Source organism: Pristiophorus japonicus, chromosome 8, assembly GCF_044704955.1.
Source record: "Pristiophorus japonicus isolate sPriJap1 chromosome 8, sPriJap1.hap1, whole genome shotgun sequence".
Taxonomy (NCBI): domain Eukaryota; kingdom Metazoa; phylum Chordata; class Chondrichthyes; family Pristiophoridae; genus Pristiophorus; species Pristiophorus japonicus.
The window spans coordinates 241,077,831-241,100,802 of record NC_091984.1 but is presented as its reverse complement, the minus strand read 5'-3'; the positions used below and the strand labels follow the sequence as shown (position 1 = coordinate 241,100,802).

At 51.7% G+C, this 22,972-nt stretch overlaps 1 protein-coding gene across 2 annotated transcripts in view; it reads right to left on the bottom strand.

Annotated features, from left to right (window-relative positions):
• The window catches only part of ddx55 (DEAD (Asp-Glu-Ala-Asp) box polypeptide 55), a 27,952-nt gene extending 4,980 nt beyond the window's left edge, over positions 1-22,972 (bottom strand). The window contains exons 1-13 of one of the 2 annotated variants that reach the window (XM_070888186.1): positions 22,858-22,972; positions 21,339-21,389; positions 21,164-21,250; positions 15,667-15,758; positions 15,507-15,569; positions 13,413-13,562; positions 10,273-10,462; positions 6,745-6,827; positions 4,415-4,546; positions 2,984-3,076; positions 2,510-2,624; positions 1,889-2,057; positions 684-976 (exon numbers count right to left, since the gene is read on the bottom strand). In XM_070888186.1, coding sequence (XP_070744287.1) covers positions 684-976; positions 1,889-2,057; positions 2,510-2,624; positions 2,984-3,076; positions 4,415-4,546; positions 6,745-6,827; positions 10,273-10,462; positions 13,413-13,562; positions 15,507-15,569; positions 15,667-15,758; positions 21,164-21,250; positions 21,339-21,389; positions 22,858-22,959 — 1,620 coding nt within the window. In that variant the 5' untranslated portion in view covers positions 22,960-22,972. The remainder of the gene's footprint in view (positions 1-683; positions 977-1,888; positions 2,058-2,509; positions 2,625-2,983; positions 3,077-4,414; positions 4,547-6,744; positions 6,828-10,272; positions 10,463-13,412; positions 13,563-15,506; positions 15,570-15,666; positions 15,759-21,163; positions 21,251-21,338; positions 21,390-22,857) is intronic. The other variant, XM_070888187.1, reaches the window with a different exon arrangement.

Below are 22,972 nucleotides of genomic sequence, written 5' to 3'. Positions count from 1 at the left end.
AATGGGCCTCCTCCTGTTCCTGTGTAACAGGCTCGAGGGGCTGAATGGCCTCCTCCTGTTCCTGTGTAACAGGCTCGAGGGGCTGAATGGCCTCCTCCTGTTCCTGTGTAACAGGCTCGAGGGGCTGAATGGGCCTCCTCCTGTTCCTGTGTAGCAGGCTCGAGGGGCTGAATGGGCCTCCTCCTGTTCCTGTGTAACAGGCTCGAGGGGCTGAATGGCCTCCTCCTGTTCCTGTGTAACAGGCTCGAGGGGCTGAATGGCCTCCTCCTGTTCCTGTGTAACAGGCTTGAGGGGCTGAATGGGCCTCCTCCTGTTCCTGTGTAACAGGCTCGAGGGGCTGAATGGGCCTCCTCCTGTTCCTGTGTAACAGGCTCGAGGGGCTGAATGGGCCTCCTCCTGTTCCTGTGCGACGGGCTCGAGGGGCTGAATGGGCCTCCTCCTGTTCCTGTGTAACAGGCTCGAGGGGCTGAATGGCCTCCTCCTGTTCCTGTGTAACAGGCTCGAGGGGCTGAATGGCCTCCTCCTGTTCCTGTGTAACAGGCTCGAGGGGCTGAATGGCCTCCTCCTGTTTCTGTGTAACAGACTCGAGGGGCTGAATGGGCCTCCTCCTGTTCCTGTGTAACAGGCTCGAGGGGCTGAATGGCCTCCTCCAGTTGCTATGTTCCCTCCCCAGTCCACCTCACCTCATCTTGCTTCCTTTTGGCTGCTTGCTTTTTCCTCTTGTCTCGCTTTGTTTTCTGCTTTGACCAGGGCTTGTTTTTCACAAATTTCTTTTTCCCTTCATTTTGTTGCCTCTCCTGCTGCAGCTCTGCCAACATTCTCTGCCTCTGTTTCTCTCGGTTTTTGTCTCTGTATCGGATGGAGTTTGTATCTATGTCCTCGGGAATGAAACCAGGAAAACTTTTCCCTTTCAACTCCGGCATCTTGGGCAGTTTAAGCAGACCGAAGCCCCTGGCGACTGCTGCAAAATCCAGATCTGGAAAATACATCATTGCGAAAATCATTGCTGGAGGCTCCTTTTGCGTAGAGCAGGCATATCGAGCGGGACATCGACAGGCTCAGTGAGTGGGAAAATCTGTGGCAGATGGAGTTCGATGTGGGAAAGTGTGAGGGCATCCACTTCAGATCCAAAGAAAGGCAAATGGGAATATTTTCTAAATGGAGAGAGACTCGGGACAATGGAGGAGCAGAGCGAGGTACAGAAATCGCTCAAAGCTAATGGACAAGTACAAAAAATAATTAAAAAGGCGAATGGCCTTTATCTCAAGAGAGGTGGGAGAGAGGCTTCAGTTGTACAGAGTTCTGATCAGACCCCATCTGGAGTAACCGCGATCAGTCCTGGGCCCCTCCCCTCGGGGAGGGTATATTGGCCTCGGAGGGGGAGCAGCGCACGTTTCCCAGAATGATACCGGGGATAAAAGGGTTAAATGACGAGGGCAGGTTGCACAGACTGGGCTTGTATTCCATCGAGTGTAGACGATTAAGGGGTGCTCTAATTGAGGTGTTTAAGATGGTTAAAGAAGTTGATGGGGTAGAGAGAGACTGTTTCCTCTGGTGAGGAAATCCAGAATAAAGGGGCACAATGTTAATATTCGAGCCAGGCCGTTCAGGAGTGAAATCCGGAAGCACTTTTTAAGGCAAAGGGTGGCAGGAATCTGGAACTCTCTCCCCAAAAGGCTGTGGGTCAAAAGGAACTTTCAAGACGGAGATGAAGAAACGAGATAAAACACTCGCTGTGATTGTGTTGGAAAACAGTGAAGTGACTTCCTCTTACTGACTGTCAGGCTCCTATGCAGAGTCCTGGTGTCATTTATTTTGGAAACAGTGTGAGCTGGACAGTTCTATCGTTTGTACCATCCACTCCTGCCTGGCCCTTCTGTCCAGTTACCTTTGATTCGGAATATCAAGCTGCACTCGTGTTTCGCGTAAGACTGAATGAAAGACACAAATCCCTTCATCCCTTTCTCAAAGATGGCTCGGTCAGACTTTGCCAACTTCTTCAGCTGGGGCAGGACATCTGCAGAATCTTTCAGGAGCTTCATCTCCTCCATCGGACACTGTAGGAGAACAAACTCGTTTAAACAAAGAGACACTTCAACAGAGGTTTAGGAGTGGTAACAGTAACTTTGCTTTACCGCCTAATTGAGATGCAGCAAGTTGATCACTGACACTTCACAGGAGACACGAGATATCTGAATATCAAAGGCTTAAATTAATATTAAAACCAGTTTCAATGTAGCGCCTCAACTTCAAACAGTAACCTTTTCTCTTTAGATGCAAATTTCCACTTTAATGAAGGAGCTCCTTGGCCAGAGCAGGTCACTGGTGTAAATCTACTGGTGATGCTTCGTGAAACAAACCCTCAGCAGGCCTTACAACATCCCCGGCCAGTCCCTCAAACCCGTGCATTGGAAAATGTCAGATTATAGAGACTGAGAAAGGTGTGAGATCTGAGAGAGAAGTCACATGGTTTAATTTTAAAATACTTTGGAAAAATAAGCAAACGTACTCTCTGATTAATGGAAAGAAAGTTGACATAAGTCATCTCCATAGGAAGCAAGAATACAAGGGCGTTGCCGTGGTGACCAATGCGAGCTGTCCGTCCACAGCGGTGGACAAAGGCACTAAAAATAAACAAAGGTAACAGGCGTTAAACACCGACACCGATCGGTACATCCGCCAAACACCGGACACGTTTATCTGAAACAAGCCAGCTGAAACACCCACTGGAATCTAACAGCTGATTTCAGTTACAATTGCTGAGCCAGACAACATAACCATGATCTCAACTGTGGTCGCTCGCATTCCCCCCTCCCACACTCCATTCACCAGCTAAAGGCTGATTTTAATTTAAAAATTGACTCATCAACTAAATTTCTAATTTTAATACTGGAGAACAGTTTTCATTCAGTATATAATTCTGTTGTCCATTGGACGATATTTATTCTGCCCCTTACAGCCAATGAAGCGACTGAGTAAGTACCTGGCACTGCTGGGAGAGTCATACTGCAGCACCCAGTCAACCTCAGGGATGTCGATGCCACGAGCCATGACATCAGTGCAAACCAAAATACCACTGGGAGAGATAAGAAAAGATAGTTCAGTGCAGCATAGTCAGGTTAGAGCAGGGTGTAAAGCACTGAAAAGTAATGCAGTGTCCTACATAAACCAGTAGGGCAGCAGGCGCATGAGAACACCACCACCTCCCAGTCACACACCATCCTGACCTGGAAATATATCGGCCGTTCCTTCATCGTCGCTGGGTCACAATCCTGGAACTCCCTCCCTAACAGCACTGTGGGAGCACCTTCACCACACGGACTGCAGTGGTTCAAGAAGGCGGCTCACCACCACCTTCTCAAGGGCAACTAGGGACTCACCAGCGACACCCACACCCCAGGAATGAATTAAAAGGGTGCATGTTTAATATAAATATACCAGTAAAGTGCATGTTTAATATAAATATACCAGTAAAGTGCATGTTTAATATAAATACACCAGTAAAGTGCATGTTTAATATAAATATACCAGTAAAGTGCATGTTTGGAGCATCCAGCAGGACATGACAAGATGGAATTAGGAACAGGAGTGGAAACACTGGCACATTCTCCTCTCGCTGAAATCAGTAATAGGATGCCCATTCCTGCTGCACCTGAAGTGAGCTCAGGCCACAAACCACAGCTGGAACCTTCCTGCTCCGCGAGGCTCAGGAACTCGCTGGAACCTTCCTGCTCCGCGAGGCTCAGGAACTCGCTGGAACCTTCCTGCTCCGCGAGGCTCGGGAACTCGCTGGAACCTTCCTGCTCCGCGAGGCCCGGGAACTCGCTGGAACCTTCCTGCTCCGCGAGGCCCGGGAACTCGCTGGAACCTTCCTGCTCCGCGAGGCTCGGGAACTCGCTGGAACCTTCCTGCTCCGCGAGGCCCGGGAACTCGCTGGAACCTTCCTGCTCCGCGAGGCTCGGGAACTCGCTGGAACCTTCCTGCTCCGCGAGGCTCGGGAACTCGCTGGAACCTTCCTGCTCCATGAGGCTCGGGAACTTGCTGGAACCTTCCTGCTCCGCGAGGCTCAGGAACTCGCTGGAACCTTCCTGCTCCGCGAGGCTCGGGAACTCGCTGGAACCTTCCTGCTCCGCGAGGCTCAGGAACTCGCTGGAACCTTCCTGCTCCGCGAGGCTCGGGAACTCGCTGGAACCTTCCTGCTCCGCGAGGCTCGGGAACTCGCTGGAACCTTCCTGCTCCGCGAGGCTCGGGAACTCGCTGGAACCTTCCTGCTCCGCGAGGCTCGGGAACTCGCTGGAACCTTCCTGCTCCATGAGGCTCGGGAACTCGCTGGAACCTTCCTGCTCCGCGAGGCTCGGGAACTCGCTGGACTAGCCAAGCTGTGCCAGTTGTATCCCTAAATGAAAACCTTTACCTTTCAAGCTGCCGGAATTCAGTGAAGATCTTGTTGCGTTTGTGTTTCATCTTCCCGTGAATGCACATTATTCGCACATTTTTCACCAAGGCATCCAGTCCATTCCCGTAATATTCCACGCAAGCACACGTACTGAAACAAAGGACAGCTTCAATTAAACTCTGCAATAAATATTTGTTGGCAGTGAGCAGGGAGCTTTTCTCAACCCTTCCACATCGCGGTCACGCAGATTGGGAATGCAGATGTGACTAATTGTATTTCGGATTAGTAAATAATTAATTAATAATAGACTCTGTCATTGGGGCTGCGAGCAGAATCCTCATATTCACACGGGGTATGAAGGTGAACTTTAACCTTTTTGTTGGTAAAATGATAAAATGAAAAGCAGTGTGTGTGAATGCGCTTTGATCGTCAAGTGTTTTACTTCCTTGGTTACTGAACGTTGGGAGAGGATTGTTCAATAAATATACACGTGTGGAGCACATTTACCTGGATTGTGTGAAAGACATTTTCTACTAAACTTAGTGAATGAGGCTAAAACGGTATTACTGCAGCCTCAGCAGCTAGTCAGCAATTGTGCTGGACAGACACGGAGATATTCAGCCCAGCAGCACAACAACCGGGGGAGATTCGGAGCCTTGCTGTACTAACCTCGGAGTCGAAGGCTGTGGGTTCAAGTCCTAGTGCAGGACTTGGGCATCTCTAGGCTGACACAAGGGAATGCTGCAGTGTCGGAGGTGCCACCACGTTAAACCTCGCCTTGCACTGCCCATCGTCACACCCCCGCTCCCGCCTCCCCACCCCACCTGTGGAGATGAAAGATCCCTTAGCATTATTCAAAGGAGGGAGGGAATTCTCCCAGTGTCCAGGCTAACATTAATCATCAAACACCACCAAAAATAGGCAAACTGGTTCTGCATCTCATTGCTATTTATGGGATCTTGCTGTGTATAAATGAATACCATGTTTGCCTCCACAACAGACGCTACTGATAGAGAATTCAAGCTCTGCAGCCTGGCTGCAGTTTTGAGAAAACACAGACCACATTGCATTAAGTCATCAATCAACTTGACATTTTAGGACCTATGGTAGCGAGCCAATTACAGGTTAACAGACTATCAATTGAGCAAATAAGGTCAAAGAAGGCGCGTTCTTTTCTGTAAACTGAGTCAGGTATAAGTACAACCATTTTGACCATGTGGTCTCAGAAGGACAAAGGCCTGGCTTAAAGCCAGAAGCTTGTTGCTGCTGCCAGAATAAAATTACATTAAAACTACAACCGGAGTTCGTATTTCATTGGAAATTAAGAGATCTAACAGCTACACTCGAAGTATGTGAAGCCTGTGGCTCTTTCAGAGACCAATGATAAGCGCTCGATGAATGAAAGTCTTTGAAGGCAGTTTGTGTTTTTTCTCCGAATGAACCAATACAGATACTATCGAGGAGTGTGAAATTCTGGAAGAAATAGACATAGTGAGAGAAGAGGTATTAGGGGGGTTGGCAGCTTTGAAAGTGGATAAGTCCCCAGGCCCGGATGAAATGCATCCCAGGCTGTTGAACGAAGCAAGAGAGGAAATAGCAGAGGCTCTGACCATCATTTTCCAGTCCTCTTTGGATTCAGGCATGATGCTGGAGGATTGAAGGACTGCTGATGTGGTACCCTTGTTTAATTACAGGCCTGTCAGCCTAACTTCAGTAGTGGGAAAATTGGAAAAAATCCTGAAGGATCGAATAAATCTACATTTCGAAAGGCAGGGTATCGAATACGGCCAGGGTGATCTGGACTAGTTTCGATTGCCTGGATTGGTCGGAGAGGAATTTTCCCAGACTTTTTTTTCCAAATTGGCCTGGGTTTTTATCTGTTTTTTTGCCTCTCCCAGGAGATCACACGGCTCCGGTTGGGGTGGAGTGTAGAATGTTTCAGTATAAGGGGTGTCACAGTTGTGTGAGGCGGACTGGTTGGGCTGGGTGCTCTTTGCCTTTCCGCCATTGTTCATAGGTTTATATGTAACCTTCAGGGCCACTGACCGAGGGCCGTGCGGCTCTTTGTCGGCCGGCGTGGACACGATGGGCCGGAATGGCCTCCTTCTGCGCTGTAAATTTCTATGTTTCTAACTGCCGCCAGCTGTTGGCCCGACTGAAATTGGCAAAATTAAAACTTACCAAACTCCTGCTACTTGGTTTTCAGCGACATTTTGCCAGATTAAAATCCTCCATCAGACATTGCACAGGTCAGACACAATAACAAGAGGCCTCACAAAGGACATTTCAAATGAAAAGCCAAAGAACATTTGAGAAAACGTTGCCTTTTCAGCAAGAGTAACAATTACCTGAAAAAGACCAGATGTTTCTCGGTTTTATGTCGACGCAGGAAGGCGACCAACTGGTTAAACTTCTCATCTGCTCGACACGTCTGAGTAACAAACAACAAAAATTAAAAACAAACACATCACAGGCACATAGGACAGGGGGAACCCTATCGGAGCGGTGCAAGGGACAGGGGGAACCCTATCGGGGCGGTGCAAGGGACAGGGGGAACCCTATCGGGGCGGTGCAAGGGACAGGGGGAACCCTATCGGGGCGGTGCAAGGGACAGGGGGAACCCTATCGGGGCGGTGCAAGGGACAGGGGGAACCCTATCGGGGCGGTGCAAGGGACAGGGGGAACCCTATCGGGGCAGTGCAAGGGACAGGGGGAACCCTATCGGGGCGGTGCAAGGGACAGGGGGAACCCTATCGGAGCGGTGCAAGGGACAGGGGGAACCCTATCGGGGCGGTGCAAGGGACAGGGGGAACCCTATCGGGGCGGTGCAAGGGACAGGGGGAACCCTATCGGGGCGGTGCAAGGGACAGGGGGAACCCTATCGGGGCGGTGCAAGGGACAGGGGGAACCCTATCGGGGCGGTGCAAGGGACAGGGGGAACCCTATCGGGGAGGAGGGGGAACTGGATCGGGGCGGGGGGAAAAAAGTGGAGGGACGACTGGGAACTGGATAGGGGTGGGGGGGGGGGAGGGGGAACTGGATAGGGGTGGGGGGGAGGGGGAACTGGATAGGGGTGGGGGGGAGGGGGAACTGGATAGGGGTGGGGGGGGAGGGGGAACTGGATAGGGGTGGGGGGGGGAGGGGGAACTGGATAGGGGTGGGGGGGGAGGGGGAACTGGATAGGGGTGGGGGGGGAGGGGGAACTGGATAGGGGTGGGGGGGGGAGGGGGAACTGGATAGGGGTGGGGGGGGGAGGGGGAACTGGATAGGGGTGGGGGGGGGAGGGGGAACTGGATAGGGGTGGGGGGGGGGAGGGGGAACTGGATAGGGGTGGGGGGGGGAGGGGGAACTGGATAGGGGTGGGGGGGAGGAGGGGGAACTGGATAGGGGTGGGGGGGGGAGGGGGAACTGGATAGGGGTGGGGTGGGGGGGGGGAGGGGGAACTGGACTGGGGTGGGGGGGGGAGGGGGAACTGGACTGGGGCGGGGGGAGGGGGAACTGGATAGGGGTGGGGTGGGGGGGGGAGGGGGAACTGGATAGGGGTGGGGTGGGGGGGGGGGGGAGGGGGAACTGGATAGGGGTGGGGGGGGAGGGGGAACTGGACTGGGGCGGGGGGAGGGGGAACTGGATAGGGGTGGGGGGGGGGGGGAGGGGGAACTGGACTGGGGCGGGGGGAGGGGGAACTGGATAGGGGTGGGGTGGGGGGGGGGGGAGGGGGAACTGGACTGGGGCGGGGAGGGACAGGGGCGGGAGAACGATCGGAGTGGGGACAGGGAGAACTGTATCACTGATATGATGGGACACTCCTTGCAGCAGATATTACCGTATTACCGTGAGCAAGTGCTCGCTCTCACCTGGAAGCAGGTGATGGGGACTGACAGGAAGCTGCCCCTCAGAAAGGGAAATTAATAAAACATAACAGTGAGTGAATAATTTCCCACCTGGGACCACACAGTTATCTGTAACTATCAGACAGACAGCACTTCCACACGCTGTCTCGACCGCAGAGATGATGGAGAGCGGCCATGGAGAGAGATCCACCCGGCCACTCCAACCCAGGTTCTGGGTTCAAGTCGGTTTGATTCTTGCCCTCCCGCTACAGAGAGCCATGTGGCTCAAAGGATCCCAACAACATCAAACAAAGTCTGCCTCACACTAGTGGGACTGAGGTTCCCCTAAGCCGAGGGAGCCAGCCACTGTACATCAACACCTGAGCCACGAGCAGAGACACAGGACACTCGCCTCTTGACCATCCCTGATTATAATCACTCCACCATCGGTGGCCGTGCCTTCTGTTGCCTGGCCCCAAGCTCTGGAACTCCCTCCCTAAACCTCTCCGTCTCTCTCTCCTCTCCTCCTTCAAGACGCTCCTTAAAACTTGCCTCTTTGACCCAGCTTTTGGTCACCTGCCCTAATTTCTCCTTATGCGGCTCGGTGTCAAATTTTTATTTCATAATCCTCCTGTGAAGCACCTTGGGACATTTCACTATGTTAAAGGCGCTATATAAATACACATTGTTGTTGTAAGGCAGAGGAGTGTGTGAGCAAAGGGAGCGTGAGAAACAAAACGGTGTGAATCCTAAACACCAGACCCAGAGATCGTAGAAAGAGAATGTGCTCAGATATAAAGCGGAAACGTAGGGGCAGGCAGAGTGTCTACCTTCTCTGGAGCTCGGCTAAGATTGGACAAAAAAAAAAATCAGAATACAAAAACAAAACACTCAACAAGTTAAAACAATAGTAAGAAAGCACTGAAAGAAAATGGAAAATAATTAACGGAAAATAGATATGAACAAAATGCAAAAGAAAAATGAAACAATAAAGATCGGGGAAAAGGGTAAAAGGGATAAAGTGTGGCGAGATGTGTGACACATCAAGAAAGGTGCCGGAGGCCTGGTCTTCAACGCTGAGGGGAAATCAGTGATTGTGCTCAGTGAGCTGCTCAGAGTGACGGACCGTGGCCATACTCTGCCTGCCCCCGCTCGCCCCATCGTCCTGCCCCCTCATCGCCCAGCCCATCTCATCGTCCTGCCCCCCTCATCGCCCAGCCCACCCCTCCACGCCCCATCATCGCCCAGCCCACCCCTCCACGCCCCATCGTCCTGCCCCAGTCATCGCCCAGCCCACCCCGCCCTATCGTCCTGCCCCCTCATCGCCCAGCCCACCCCTCCACGCCCCATCATCGCCCAGCCCACCCCTCCACGCCCCATCGTCCTGCCCCAGTCATCGCCCAGCCCACCCCGCCCTATCGTCCTGCCCCCTCATCGCCCAGCCCACCCCTCCACGCCCCATCATCGCCCAGCCCACCCCTCCACGCCCCATCGTCCTGCCCCAGTCATCGCCCAGCCCACCCCGCCCTATCGTCCTGCCCCCTCATCGCCCAGCCCATCTCATCGTCCTGCCCCCTCATCGCCCAGCCCACCCCTCCACCCCGCCCCCCTCATCGCCCAGCCCACCCCTCCACGCCCCATCGTCCTGCCCCCTCATCGCCCAGCCCTCCCCTCCACGCCCCATCATCCTGCCCCCTCATCGCCCAGCCCACCCCTCCTCGCCCCATCGTCCTGCCCCCTCATCGCCCCATCATCCTGCCCCCCCTCATTGCCCAGCCCACCCCGCCTCGCCCCCTCACCCCGCCCCATCGTCCTGCCCCCCTCATCGCCCAGCCCACCCCGCCCCATCGTCCTGCCCGCCTCATCGCCCAGCCCACCCCGCCCCCCCCTCATCGCCCAGCCCACCCCTCCACCCCGCCCCCCTCATCGCCCAGCCCACCCCGCCCCCTCGCCCCACCCCCCCTCCTCACTGCCCGCCCCCTCGCCCCGCCCCCCCCCTCACCACCTGCCCCCTCGCCCCGCCCCCCTCACGTCCTACAATCTCACCATGTAATAGTTATGCAGCCGGAGGGGTGTTTTCTGGGTGCTGTCTCCCACTGCCCCCTTCTCCTTCACCGTGATCCGCACCGGGTTCCTCAGGCCCGCTCGCACTAGGTTTTCCACCTCTTGTGTTTGAGTGGCTGAGAAGAGGCCCGTTCTCCGCTGTTTCGGCAAAAACCCCAGGATGACGTTCAGGCTGCAGCAACAGCAGAAAAAAAGAGTGGGGTTTCACAGGAAGGTGCAGTGGTTGTCACAATACAGCCGCAACAGTTTGTGATATTAGTGCATGAACCTTAATCATAGAACGATGCAGCGCAGGAGGCCACTGGGCCCACTGTGCTGTGCTGGCCTTGTGATTAATCCCACTGCCCCACTCTTTCCCCAGAACCCTGCACATTTCTTTTCCCTTCACGTACTTATCCAATTCTCTTTTGAATGTTACTATTGAATGCAACGAATGCAGTAATGGGCTTCTTCAGCATTCCTCGGGCCAGTGTCACAGTGGGGCTGTCAACACATTTACTGTAAAGCTCACAACACAGTTTCTAGGCTCATTTTCACAATTTTAACCTTTTCGAACTTTTCCCTATAAACAAGCGCTGGGTGATAGAAAATGAGTCCGTGTTTGCTGTAATCGGGTCTGATGATGTGTTTAGCTGAACTGTAAATGTTACTGGTGTTTTCAAGTTGTGACTGTCCATATTAGAGTGAACACAGGAAACTTGTCTGGTGTTTGTACGGAGGGGTTAACTAGTGAACTTAGGAGGCGTGGACTTTGATTAATATAGCGTGACAGAGGAACGGCGTATTGACCTGTGGATATCTTTCTACGGAACAAATACTTTCTAAGCTGTAGACTGAATTATTAATCTGTTTACCATGAGTATGACCAAAGGATCACTGCACGGATACTCCGATATCAGAAATGTTGCTCTCCAACGTTCCCTGCGAGCTGCGCTTTGTTCTGCGCGGCCTGTTAGTGCGCGGTCCCTTTAAATGTCCACACGGGGCAGGGTTTACAGTGGGGCCTGCGATGGGCGATGCTTAGTGGGGCCCGGCCCGGGCGGGGTTGACAGTGGGACCTGGGCGATGTTTACAATGGAGCCTGCGATAGGCGGGGTTTACAGTGGGGCCTGCGATGGGCGATGTTTACAGTGGGGCCTGCGATGGGCGGGGTTTACAGTGGGGCCTGCGATGGGCGGGGTTTACAGTGGGGCCTGGGCGGGGTTTACAGTGGGGCCTGCGATGGGCAGGGTTTACAGTGGGGCCTGCAATGGGCGATGTTTACAGCGGGGCCTGCGATGGGCAAGGTTTACAGTGGGGCCTGCAATGGGCGATGTTTACAGTGGGGCCTGCGATGGGCGATGTTTACAGCGGGGCCTGTGATGGGCGATGTTTACAATGGAGCCTGCGATGGGCAGGGTTTACAGTGGGGCCTGCGATGGGCAGGGTTTACAGTGGGGCCTGCGATGCGCGGGGTTTACAGTGGGGCCTGTGATGGGCGATGTTTACAGTGGGGCCTGCGATGGGCGGGGTTTACAGTGGGGCCTGCGATGGGCGATGTTTACAGTGGGGCCTGGGCGATGTTTACAGTGGGGCCTGGGCGATGTTTACAGTGGGGCCTGTGATGGGCAGGGTTTACAGTGGGGCCTGCGATGGGCAGGGTTTACAGTGGGGCCTGCGATGGGCAGGGTTTACAGTGGGGCCTGGGCGATGTTTACAGTGGGGCCTGTGATGGGCAGGGTTTACAGTGGGGCCTGTGATGGGCAGGGTTTACAGTGGGGTCTGGGCAGGGTTTACAGTGGGGCCTGGGCGGGGTTTACAGTGGGGCCTGGGCGGGGTTTACAGTGGGGCCTGGGCGGGGTTTACAGTGGGGCCTGGGCGGGGTTTACAGTGGGGCCAGGCCCGGGCAGGATTTACAGTGGGGCTTGTGATGGGCGGGGTTTACAGCGGGGCTTGTGATGGGCGGGGTTTACAGCGGGGCTTGTGATGGGCGGGGTTTACAGTGGGGCCTGTGATGGGCGGGGTTTACAGTGGGGCCCGGCCCGGATGGTGTGGGGAGGTCAGTGAGCTGCCCGGACGGGACCTTTCCCATACTCTGCAGCCTCAGAGGGAACTCTGTTACTATCCCAATTAACCAGATAGGTCTGACACACAAAGAGCTGGTTAGACTGGTCAGTGTCACTGATGGATTTACATGTTCATACACAATCTCTTTGCCCCATATTCTTTAATTATTTATTCACTTTATTTTAACCACACTAAGAGGTCAGTTAAACAGTGCACAGAGGGGGGTTTCAGGTCAATGAACTTTGTATGAACCTTGCACGGTATAAACTGTAGTTAGCCATGGCTCCGTGTTAGCATTCTCGCCTCGGAGTCAGGAAGTTGTGGGTTCGAGGCCCACTCCAGGAGCTGAGCACATAATCTAGGCTAACTGTTTGGACCGGTGCGGAGGGAGGTGCTATCTTTAAACTGCCCTCATAGATGGATTTATACATCGTAAAAGATCCCACGGCACTATTCGAAGAGGAGACGTTCTCTCCCTTCATCTGCATTACCATTTATCCCTCAACTATCATTAAAGCAGATTATCTGGCCATGTCTGTGGCAGCTTCCTGTGCCCAAATTGGCTGTCACATTCCCTTACATTACAACTGACTACACTGAGAAAAAATAAAGAACTTCATTGGCTGTAAAACACTTTGGAAGTTCCTGAGGTCATGAAAGGCACAAAATAAAGTTATTTTTTTCTTTTGACTATCCACGCTACATTATCGGCAAAGACCTTTACAGGAACTGGGGCCAGGTTAGGGGAGCAGCAGTAAAGTTAGTTCTTTGATGCAAATGACTCTGGCATTTTCTTCCATGCTTGGTTTGTGAAGTGGCATCCAAATATAAGTGGAAGGTTTAGCATGCACAGCAGCTGGACATGGAAAAGGTTTGGGAAGAGCAGGAATGATTTCCCAGGCACTGTATTAAAACAATGGAAATCCTCCGATTCACCAGGAAATCCCTGAGTGAACCCCCGAACCCTGCAAAAAACTGAACTGGTTCCTTTTGTATTTTGTTCTTGTATTTACAAGTTCAACCCTGGCTCATTGTGCTTTCCCCGAATACGTTGCTGTTGTGGTTAGGAACCATACCTTGCTTCAAATCCCAAGTCCAGAAGCCGATCAGCCTCGTCCAGTACCAAGACATCCAGAGTCTTCACACAGCTGGCGAGATCCAGTCCGTCGGCCCTCCGCCGGAACATGTCCTCCAAACGGCCAGGGGTGCCAACCACAATGTTCCCTCTGGCATATAGACACAGCAATCAAAACTTGGTCTCTTCTGTATCAATGCAAATGCTTCCTGTGCCATGTCAACTTATTACATCATTCTTTTGTTAAAAAACAGGTGGCAATCGTAACACACTCACCCAAGTCAGAAAGTCATGGGTTCAAGTCCCACTCCAGAGAATCCAGGCTGATACTCCAGGGCAGTACTGAGGGAATGCCACACTGTCGGAGGGGCAGTAACTGAGGGAGTGCCGCACTGTCGGAGGGGCAGTACTGAGGGAGTGCCGCACTGTCGGAGAGGCAGTACTGAGGGAGTGCCGCACTGTCGGAGGGGCAGTACTGAGGGAGTGCCGCACTGTCGGAGGGGCAGTACTGAGGGAGCGCCGCACTGTCGGAGGGGCAGTACTGAGGGAGCGCCGCACTGTCGGAGGGGCAGTACTGAGGGAGCGCCGCACTGACGGAGGGGCAGTACTGAGGGAGAGCCGCACTGTCGGAGGGGCAGTACTGAGGGAGTGCCACACTGTCGGAGGGGCAGTACTGAGGGAGTGCCACACTGTCGGAGGGGCAGTACTGAGGGAGCGCCGCACTGTCGGAGGGGCAGTACTGAGGGAGCGCCGCACTGTCGGAGGGGCAGTACTGAGGGAGCGCCGCACTGTCGGAGGGGCAGTACTGAGGGAGCGCCGCACTGTCGGAGGGGCCGTTAAACCAAGGCCCTATTTACTCTCTCAAGTGGACATAAAAGATCCCATGACAATACTCGAAAGAGAGCAGGGGAGTTCTCCCGGTGTCCTGGGGCCAATATTTATCCCTCAATCAACATCACTAAAACAGATTATCTGGGTCAGCTGTGTGTGGGAGCTTACTGTGCACTAATTTCCTGCCGTGTTGCCTACATTACAAGAGTGACTACACTTCAAAAGTACTCTGTTGGCTGTAAAGCGCTTTGGGACATCCTGAGGTCGTGAAAGGTGCTATAGAAATGCAAGTCTTTCTTTTGAGTTCTGTGCAGCCGCTGCCAACGTGTTTTGTGACCAAGGACGGGGAAACTCAGGACATACCCCACCAAATCCCCCAGCAGGGCTCCTTGACTCACACACACAGCAGAGATCCCAAAGCCGCAGTGCGACACCCAGCCAGCAGAACACAAATAGTTAACCTGGAAGTGTGGGGGGAAATCACGTCAGCAAACCTATAACAGTTACTACAACACACAGTAACCAGGACCCCAGTTATTAACAGCAGTGATTCTGTACAAGGAGAGACACTGACCTACAGAATTCATCACATAAACTCAGCCGAGAAACTTCTTCACACTTCGTGGCCTGTGCGGTAAGTGAACACCAAACAACTCGTAACCCAACTGTGGCATCAAAAGGAAACGATTCAAAAAGGGACGCGTGTTTGGGGCAAGTACACAAAATAGATCCTGAAACAGGAGGGAGGGGAGTGGAGGGGAGAGACTGTTATTTTCTTACCGCTAATCATCATCTGCTTAAGGCATTTGGTTGGTAAACAGCCTGGCCTGATTCAGGGTCTGTGCAGAGTTTGCAGCTGGATCACGGCTGTTGGGGACATTATAACTGGCTGGGGCGGTGAAAACTCAGCCGTATCCTTTCCATTTCTGATCACTGTCCAGAGTCAACTTCTGCAAATGGCACGGAGCCAGATGTGGCTCAGAGCGAGCTCGGCGTCGATGCCCCAGCCTGCCGACATTCACTGTCGAGCTGACACATGAAGAATGGCTGATAAGACACAGTAGTGGAGGGAGACTGTAACCTAGTGGGAGGAGGAAGACGCCACCGATTCCCAATCCTGAATGAGTACCGGCAACCTGGTGTAACCAAGTCCATCGGCTTTGTAAGTAAGGGACAAACCAACAGATTGGGCTGGAACACAGGAACAAAGATGGACAGGACAAGACCCTCTGGTCTGTCCCACACTGTTCGAGAATCAACTTACCCCTGCTTCTTGAATTTCTCAACATCTTCAATCGGATTACTCCCACCAATGAAGAGAATCTGACTGAACACAAAATGCAATGTTTATTAAGTTTGTAAATAGAATCCTTTCGCACACAAAGCCGCTCACCTTCAATTGAATGGATGATTTCCAAACGCACCTGAACTGTGGGAAGTGCACCGTGAACTGTCTCAACACCTCGTCAATTTGGATCGCGAGCTCCCTTGTTGGCGTGATAATGAGCGCCCCAACCTGGACATGGCAAGAAACACAACCACAAGTCAGTCGGCAGACCTTGGTGCAACAAAAGATTCGCATTTCTGTAGCGCCTTCCACAATCTTAGGACCCAAAGCGCTTCACAGCCAATGAAGTACTTTTTGACGTGTCATCACTGTTGTAATGTGGAAAACAAACCAGTTGCTTGTTATTCGATGGTACGATACACCACATCGCTTTCAGGACAATCTACTCGAACAAAGCTCGGATACATGGGCCCTGCTTGTCTCAAATGACCAGGAATTGCAGCAGTTGATGGTAAGTAGCTTTTCTTTTTCTTTATCAGTAAGTAACCTTTTAGCATTATTGTTGCCAAATAAAGTTAATCTAAGGGTTAAGACATGGCAGGAGAGCTCGGACACGTGTTATGCTCCTCCTGTACTATGTGGGAACTCCGGGGCGCTTCCAGTGTCCAACGACTACGTGTGCGGGAAGTGTATCCGCCTCCAGCTCCTGACAGACCGCATTGTGGCACTGGAGCTGCGGGTGGATTCACTCTGGAGCATCCACGATGCTGAGAATGACGTGAATAGCACGTTTAGCGAGTTGGTCTTACCGCAGGTAAAGGGTACACAGCCAGATAGGGGATGGATGACCAGCAGGAAGAGCAGTGCAAGGGAGGTAGTGCAGGGATCTCCTGCGGTCATCCCCCTGCAAAACAGATACACTGCTTTGGGTACTGTTGAGGGGGATGACTCATCAGTGGGGAGGGCAGCAGCAGCCAAGTTCATGGCACCGTGGCTGGCTCTGCTGCACAGGAGGGCAGGAAAAAGAGTGGGAGAGCGATAGTGATAGGGGATTCAATTGTAAGGGGAATAGATAGGTGTTTCTGTGGCCGCAACCGAGACTCCAGGATGGTATGTTGCCTCCCTGGTGCAAGGGTCAAGGATATCTCGGAGCAGGTGCAGGACATTCTAAAAAGGGAGGGTGAACAGCCAGTTGTCGTGGTGCATATAGATACCAACGATATAGGTAAAAAAACGGGATGAGGTCCTACAAGACGAATTTAGGGAGCTAAATTAAAAAGTAGGACCTCAAAAGTAGTAATCTCAGGATTGCTACCGGTGCCACGTGCTAGTCAGAGTAGGAATCGCAGGATAGCTCAGATGAATACGTGGCTTGAGGAGTGGTGCAGAAGGGAGGGATTCAAATTCCTGGGACATTGGAACCGGTTCTGGGGGAGGTGGGACCAGGACAAACCGGACGGTCTGCACCTGGGCAGGACCGGAACCAATGTCCGAGGGGGAGTGTTTGCTAGTGCTGTTGGGGAGGAGTTAAACTAATATGGCAGGGAGATGGGAACCTATGCAGGGAGACAAAGGGAAATAAAATGGAGGCAGAAGCAAAAGATAGAAAGGAGAATAATAAAATTGGAGAGCAGAGAAACCCAAGGCAAAAAAACAAAAAGGGCCATATTACAGCAAAATTCTAAAGGGGCAAAGTGTGTTAGAAAGACAAGCCTAAAGGCTCTGTGCCTCAATGCGAGGAGTATTCGGAATAAGGTGGACGAATTAACTGCGCAGATAGCAGTTAACGGATATGATGTAATTGGCATCACGGAGACATGGCTCCAGGGTGACCAAGGCTGGGAACTCAACATCCAGGGGTATTCAACATTTAAGAAGGATAGACAGAAAGGAAAAGGAAGTGGGGTGGCATTGCTGGTTAAAGAGGAAATTAATGCAATAGTAAGGAAGGACATTAGCCAGGATGATGTGGAATCGGTATGGGTGGAGCTACGGAATACCAAAGGGCAGAAAACACTAGTGGGAGTTGTGTACAGACCACCAAACAGTAGTAGTGAGGTTGGGGACAGCATCAAACAAGAGATAAGGGATGTGTGCAATAAAGGTACAGCAGTTATCATGGGCAACTTTAATCTACATATTGATTGAGCTAACCAAACTGGTAGCAACGCTGTGGAGGAGGATTTCCTGGAGTGTATTAGGGATGGTTTTCTAGACCAATATGTCGAGGAACCAACTAGAGAGCTGGCCATCCTAGACTGGGTGATGTGTAATGAGAAGGGACTAATTAGCAATCCTGTTGTGCGAGGCCCCTTGGGGAAGAGTGACCATAATATGGTAGAATTCTTTATTAAGATGGAGAGTGACACAGTTAATTCGGAAACTAGGGTCCTGAACTTAAGAAAAGGTAACTTCGGCGGTATGAGGCGTGAATTGGCTAGAATAGACTGGCAAAGGACACTTAAAGGGTTGACGGTGGATAGGCAATGCAAACATTTAAAGATACCATGGATGAACTTCAACAATTGTACATCCCTGTCTGGAGTAAAAAAAAACAAGGAAGCTGGCTCAACCGTGGCTAACAAGGGAAATTAAGGATAGTGTTAAAGCCAAAGAAGAAGCATATAAATTGGCCAGAAAAAGCAACAAACCTGAAGACTGGGAGAAATTTAGAACTCAACAGAGGAGGACTACGGGTTTAATTAAGAGGGGGAAAATAGAGTACGAGAGGAAGCTTGCAGGGAACATAAAAACTGACTACAAAAGCTTCTATAAATATGTGAAGAGAAAAAGATTAGTAAAGACAAACGTAGGTCCCTTGCAGTCGGATTTAGGTGAATTTATAATGGGGAATAAAGAAATGGCAGACCAATTGAACAAATACTTTGGTTCTGTCTCACGAAGGAAGACACAAATAACCTTCCGAATGTACTAGGGGATAGTGGGTCTAGTGAGAGGGAGGAACTGAAGGATATCCTTATTAGGCGGGAAATTGATGGGATTGAAGGCCGCTAAATCCCCGGGGCCTGATAGTCTGCATCCCAGAGTACTTAAGGAAGTGGCCCTAGAAATAGTGGATGCATTGGTGATCATTTTCCAACAGTCTATCGACTCTGGATCAGTTCTTATGGACTGGGGGGTAGCTAATGTAACACCACTTTTTAAAAAAGGAGGAAGAGAGAAAGCGGGTAATTATAGACTGGTTAGCCTGACATCAGTAGTGGGGAAAATGTTGGAATCAATCATTAAGGATGAAATAGCAGCGCATTTGGAAAGCAGCGACAGGATCGGTCCAAGTCAGCATGGATTTATGAAAGGGAAATCATGCTTGACAAATCTGGAATTTTTTTGAGCATGTAACTAGTAGAGTGGACAAGGGAGAACCAGTGGATATGGTATATTTGGACTTTCAAAAGGCTTTTGACAAGGTCCCGCACAAGAGATTGGTGTGCAAAATCAAAGCACATGGTATTGGGGGTAATGTACTGACGTGGATAGAGAATTGTTTGGCAGACAGGAAGCAGAGAGTCAGGATAAACGGGTCCTTTTTGGAATGGGAGGCCAGTGACTAGTAAAGTGCCGCAGGGCTCAGCTATTTACAATATACATCAATGACTTAGATGAATGAATTGAGTGTAATATCTCCCAAGTTTGCAGATGACACTAAACTGGGTGGCGTTGTGAGCTGTGAGGAGGACGCTAAGAGGCTGCAGGGCGATTTGGACAGGTTAGGTGAGTGGGCAAATGCATGGCAGATGCAGTATAATGTGGATAAATGTGAGGTTATCCATTTTGGGGGCAAAAACACAAAGGCAGAATATAATCTGAATGGCGGCAGATTAGGAAAAAGGGAGGTGCAACGAGACCTGGGTGTCATGGTACATCAGTCATTGAAAGTTGGCATGCAGGTACAGCAGGCGATGAAGGCGGCAAATGGTATGTTGGCCTTCATAGCTAGGGGATTTGAGTATAGGAGCAGGGAGGTCTTACTGCAGTTGTACAGGGCCTTAATGAGGCCTCATCTGGAATATTGTGTACAGTTTTGGTCTCCTAATCTGAGGAAGGACATTCTTGCTATTGAGGGAGTGCAGCGAAGGTTCACCAGACTGATTCCAGGGATGGCTGGATTGACATACGAGGAGAGACTGGATCAACTGGGCCTTTATTCACTGGAGTTTAGAAGGATGAGAGGGGATCTCATAGAAACATATAAGATTCTGACGGGATTGGACAGGTTAGATGCAGGAAGAATGTTCCCGATGTTGGGGAAGTCCAGAACCAGGGAACACAGTCTGAGGATAAGGGGTAAGCCATTTAGGACTGAGATGAGGAGAAACTTCTTCACGCAGAATGTTGTTAACTTGTGGAATTCCCTGCCGCAGAGAGTTGTTGATGCCAGTTCATTGGATATATTCAAGAGGGAGTTAAGATATGGCCCTTACGGCTAAAGAGATGAAGGGGTATGGTGAGAAAGCAGGAAAAGGGTACTGAGGGAATGATCAGCCATGATCTTATTGAATGGCGGTGCAGGCTCGAAGGGCCGAATGGCCTACTCCTGCACCTATTTTCTATGTTTCTATGTTTGCTGTGAATTCCCCGGGATATGGGGAGGGGATGGTGCTGCGGTTTATCACTTTGTCCTTTCACTTTAGGCAAACCTGGGTTTAAGTCCAGCTCCAACTTTGCTCCCAGTCAGTTGTATCGGGCGAGGATGTGTTTGGGTAATCTGACTGGATGCTACATGCGAGACATACAGCAAAGATAATTTCACGTGCTGTTAAGAGGAATACGACCACATGGAGAGCATACGGGTGGAGGCTGGGAGAGAGGAAAGTTTCTCAGACTGGAGAGATGGCAGAAGTGGCCGTCCACAGGGCTCTGTTTGGGGTCGCTCATAATTACAGAAATGATCTGGGCTTATGATCTGAGGGAACGATACTGAAATTTGCTGATGACACCAAATTGGGGGTTAGGCAAACTATGAAAGGATGCAGGGCACAAGGAGGAACGGCCAGGTGGGCAGATACAGTTCAACGAAGAAAACTGTGAAGCAAGACCCCTAGGAAGCAAGAATGGAGAAAGGAGAAAGACTTTGGCCCTGAATTTGTGGCCCCTGCCCAGGCCTTCACAGAGAGGCCCAGGACCAAAAATCTCCAAACCTCATGGATTTTTCAGATCAGAGGCATCGCCCGGAAAGCCTCCAACCGCAATTTCTGGGCCCTTAAATGGAATAGAACAGCAGAGATACAGGTCATTAAAAGGGGCAGCGCATGTCGATAAGGCCTGGAAGGTTTTATACCTAGAGGCATTGCATACAGAATACGGAGTAATGATGAACTGTACAAGGCATTAGTTCGGCCAAATAGCGCTTTTCTAGACAATTTGGGGCACCTCCTTAAAGAAAGGATTATGAGCTCAAGTCTCTGGAGTAGGGCTTGAACCCATGACCCTCTGACTCAGAGATGAGAGGGTTAACAATGATCCAAGTAACACCCCTCTCTCTCTCTGAACATTCCCTGAAATCAAATTCCAACTAATATCTATTTTACAACCAAAAAACCCTCAATTCACATGGAATGGAGAAGCTTTACTTTACGGCATGCAGGATAAATGAATCCCCGCCAGGTACAAACCTGCAGCTTCTTTAACTTCTCCTCTCGCTTTAACAGGATTTCCAAAATAGGAATGACGAAAGCCAAGGTTTTCCCACTGCCGGTTACCTGTGTTAAATGAAGACTTCAGTTTATCCAACGGTGGCAGAACATTCAACCAACAGCAGAGAGAGAATAAGGTTATCGGGCAACTTACAGCTTCTGCAGCCACATCCTTGTTGCTCATAAACAGAGGGATTGTTGCAGACTGCAAGAAAACACACAGGCAATGGGTGTTACATTCACCTTACATTTCCCTTCCTCTCCTGAAATCACTGACTCCTGCTCAGGTATTACATCCCCCTTTTGACTCAGCATCTGCTGAGCTCTGGGATTTCCTCTCTAACCCTCTCCATCCCTCACTCTTCCTATAATACGCTCCTTAAAACCTTTTTCACCAAGCTGTCCTAATATCTCCTAGTCTCAACCTCAATGGCCCCTTGTGGTAAAGCATTCCATGTTCTATTAACCCTGTGTGGAAGCACTTCTGCTGCAAATCGAGTGAATCTACTCAGTTAGTGGATGTTGGCCAGGCCTCTGCGCTCTGGGATAAGGGAAGGGAAATCAGCCGGGATTGCTTCTCTGATCACTGCCCAGTGCCTGTTGCTGGTCTCTGGAGTGAAGAACAGGATCACGCTTGTTTGTGATGCCCCCATGGTTGGATAGCCAGCCTCACTGTCGAGGCTTACACCAGCAGCACAGCCACTTGAGTGAGGTACTAAGGGAAATGGTGGAACAGAAGGACAGAGGGCAGTAACTCCCAGCCTGGGAACCCAAGCCGTTTCACTATTGGCCTCACTGTTTTTCCGCAAAACTGAGGCCGTGTTTCCGGATGATATCGCCAAGGGGCAGCATATAGATGAGAAATCGGAGGGGCCAAGGACTGACCCTTGGGGGGGGACACCAGAGGTAACGATGTGGGGGTGGGAAGAGAAGCCTTTGCAGGCGATTCTCTGGCTACAATGAGATCGATAGGAATGGAACCAGGCGAGTGCAGTCCCACCCAACTGGACGATGGTGGAGGGGCGTTGGAGGAGGACAGAGTGGTCAATTGTGTCAAAGGCTGCAGACAGGTCCAGGAGGGCGAGGAGCGATAGTTTACCTTTGTCACAGTCACAAAAGATGTCATTTGTGACGTTGATGAGAGTCGTTTCGGTTCTGTGGCAGGGGCGGAAACCAGATTGAAGGCATTCAAACATGGAGTTCTGGGAAAGATGGGCACGGATTTGGGAGGCTACAACATGTTCAAGGACTTCGGAGGGGAGAGGGAGGGAGGTTGGAGGGGAGAGGGGGAGAGGGAGGGAGGTTGGAGGGGAGAGGGAGGGAGGTTGGAGGGGAGAGGGAGGGAGGTTGGAGGGGAGAGGGAGGGAGGTTGGAGGGGAGAGGGAGGGAGGCTGGAGGGGAGAGGGAGGGAGGTTGGAGGGGAGAGGGAGGGAGGTTGGAGGGGAGAGGGAGGGAGGTTGGAGGGGAGAAGGAGGGAGGCTGGAGGGGAGAGGGAGGCTGGAGGGGAGAGGGAGGCTGGAGGGGAGAGGGAGGTTGGAGGGGAGAGGGAGGCTGGAGGGGAGAGGGAGGTTGGAGGGGAGAGGGAGGGAGGTTGGAGGGACGGAGGGTCGAGGGCTGGTTTTTGAGGAGAGGGGGACAGTACATATACAGAGGGCCCCCCGCTCCCGCGTTACCTGCACCGGGGTCATGTGAGTGAAGCCGAGCTCCCGCAGCGTCTGTAAAACCCGCGGGTGCAGCGCGGCCGCCAGACTCTCCCACACGCCGGAGGCCGCCATCTTCCTCGCGCCT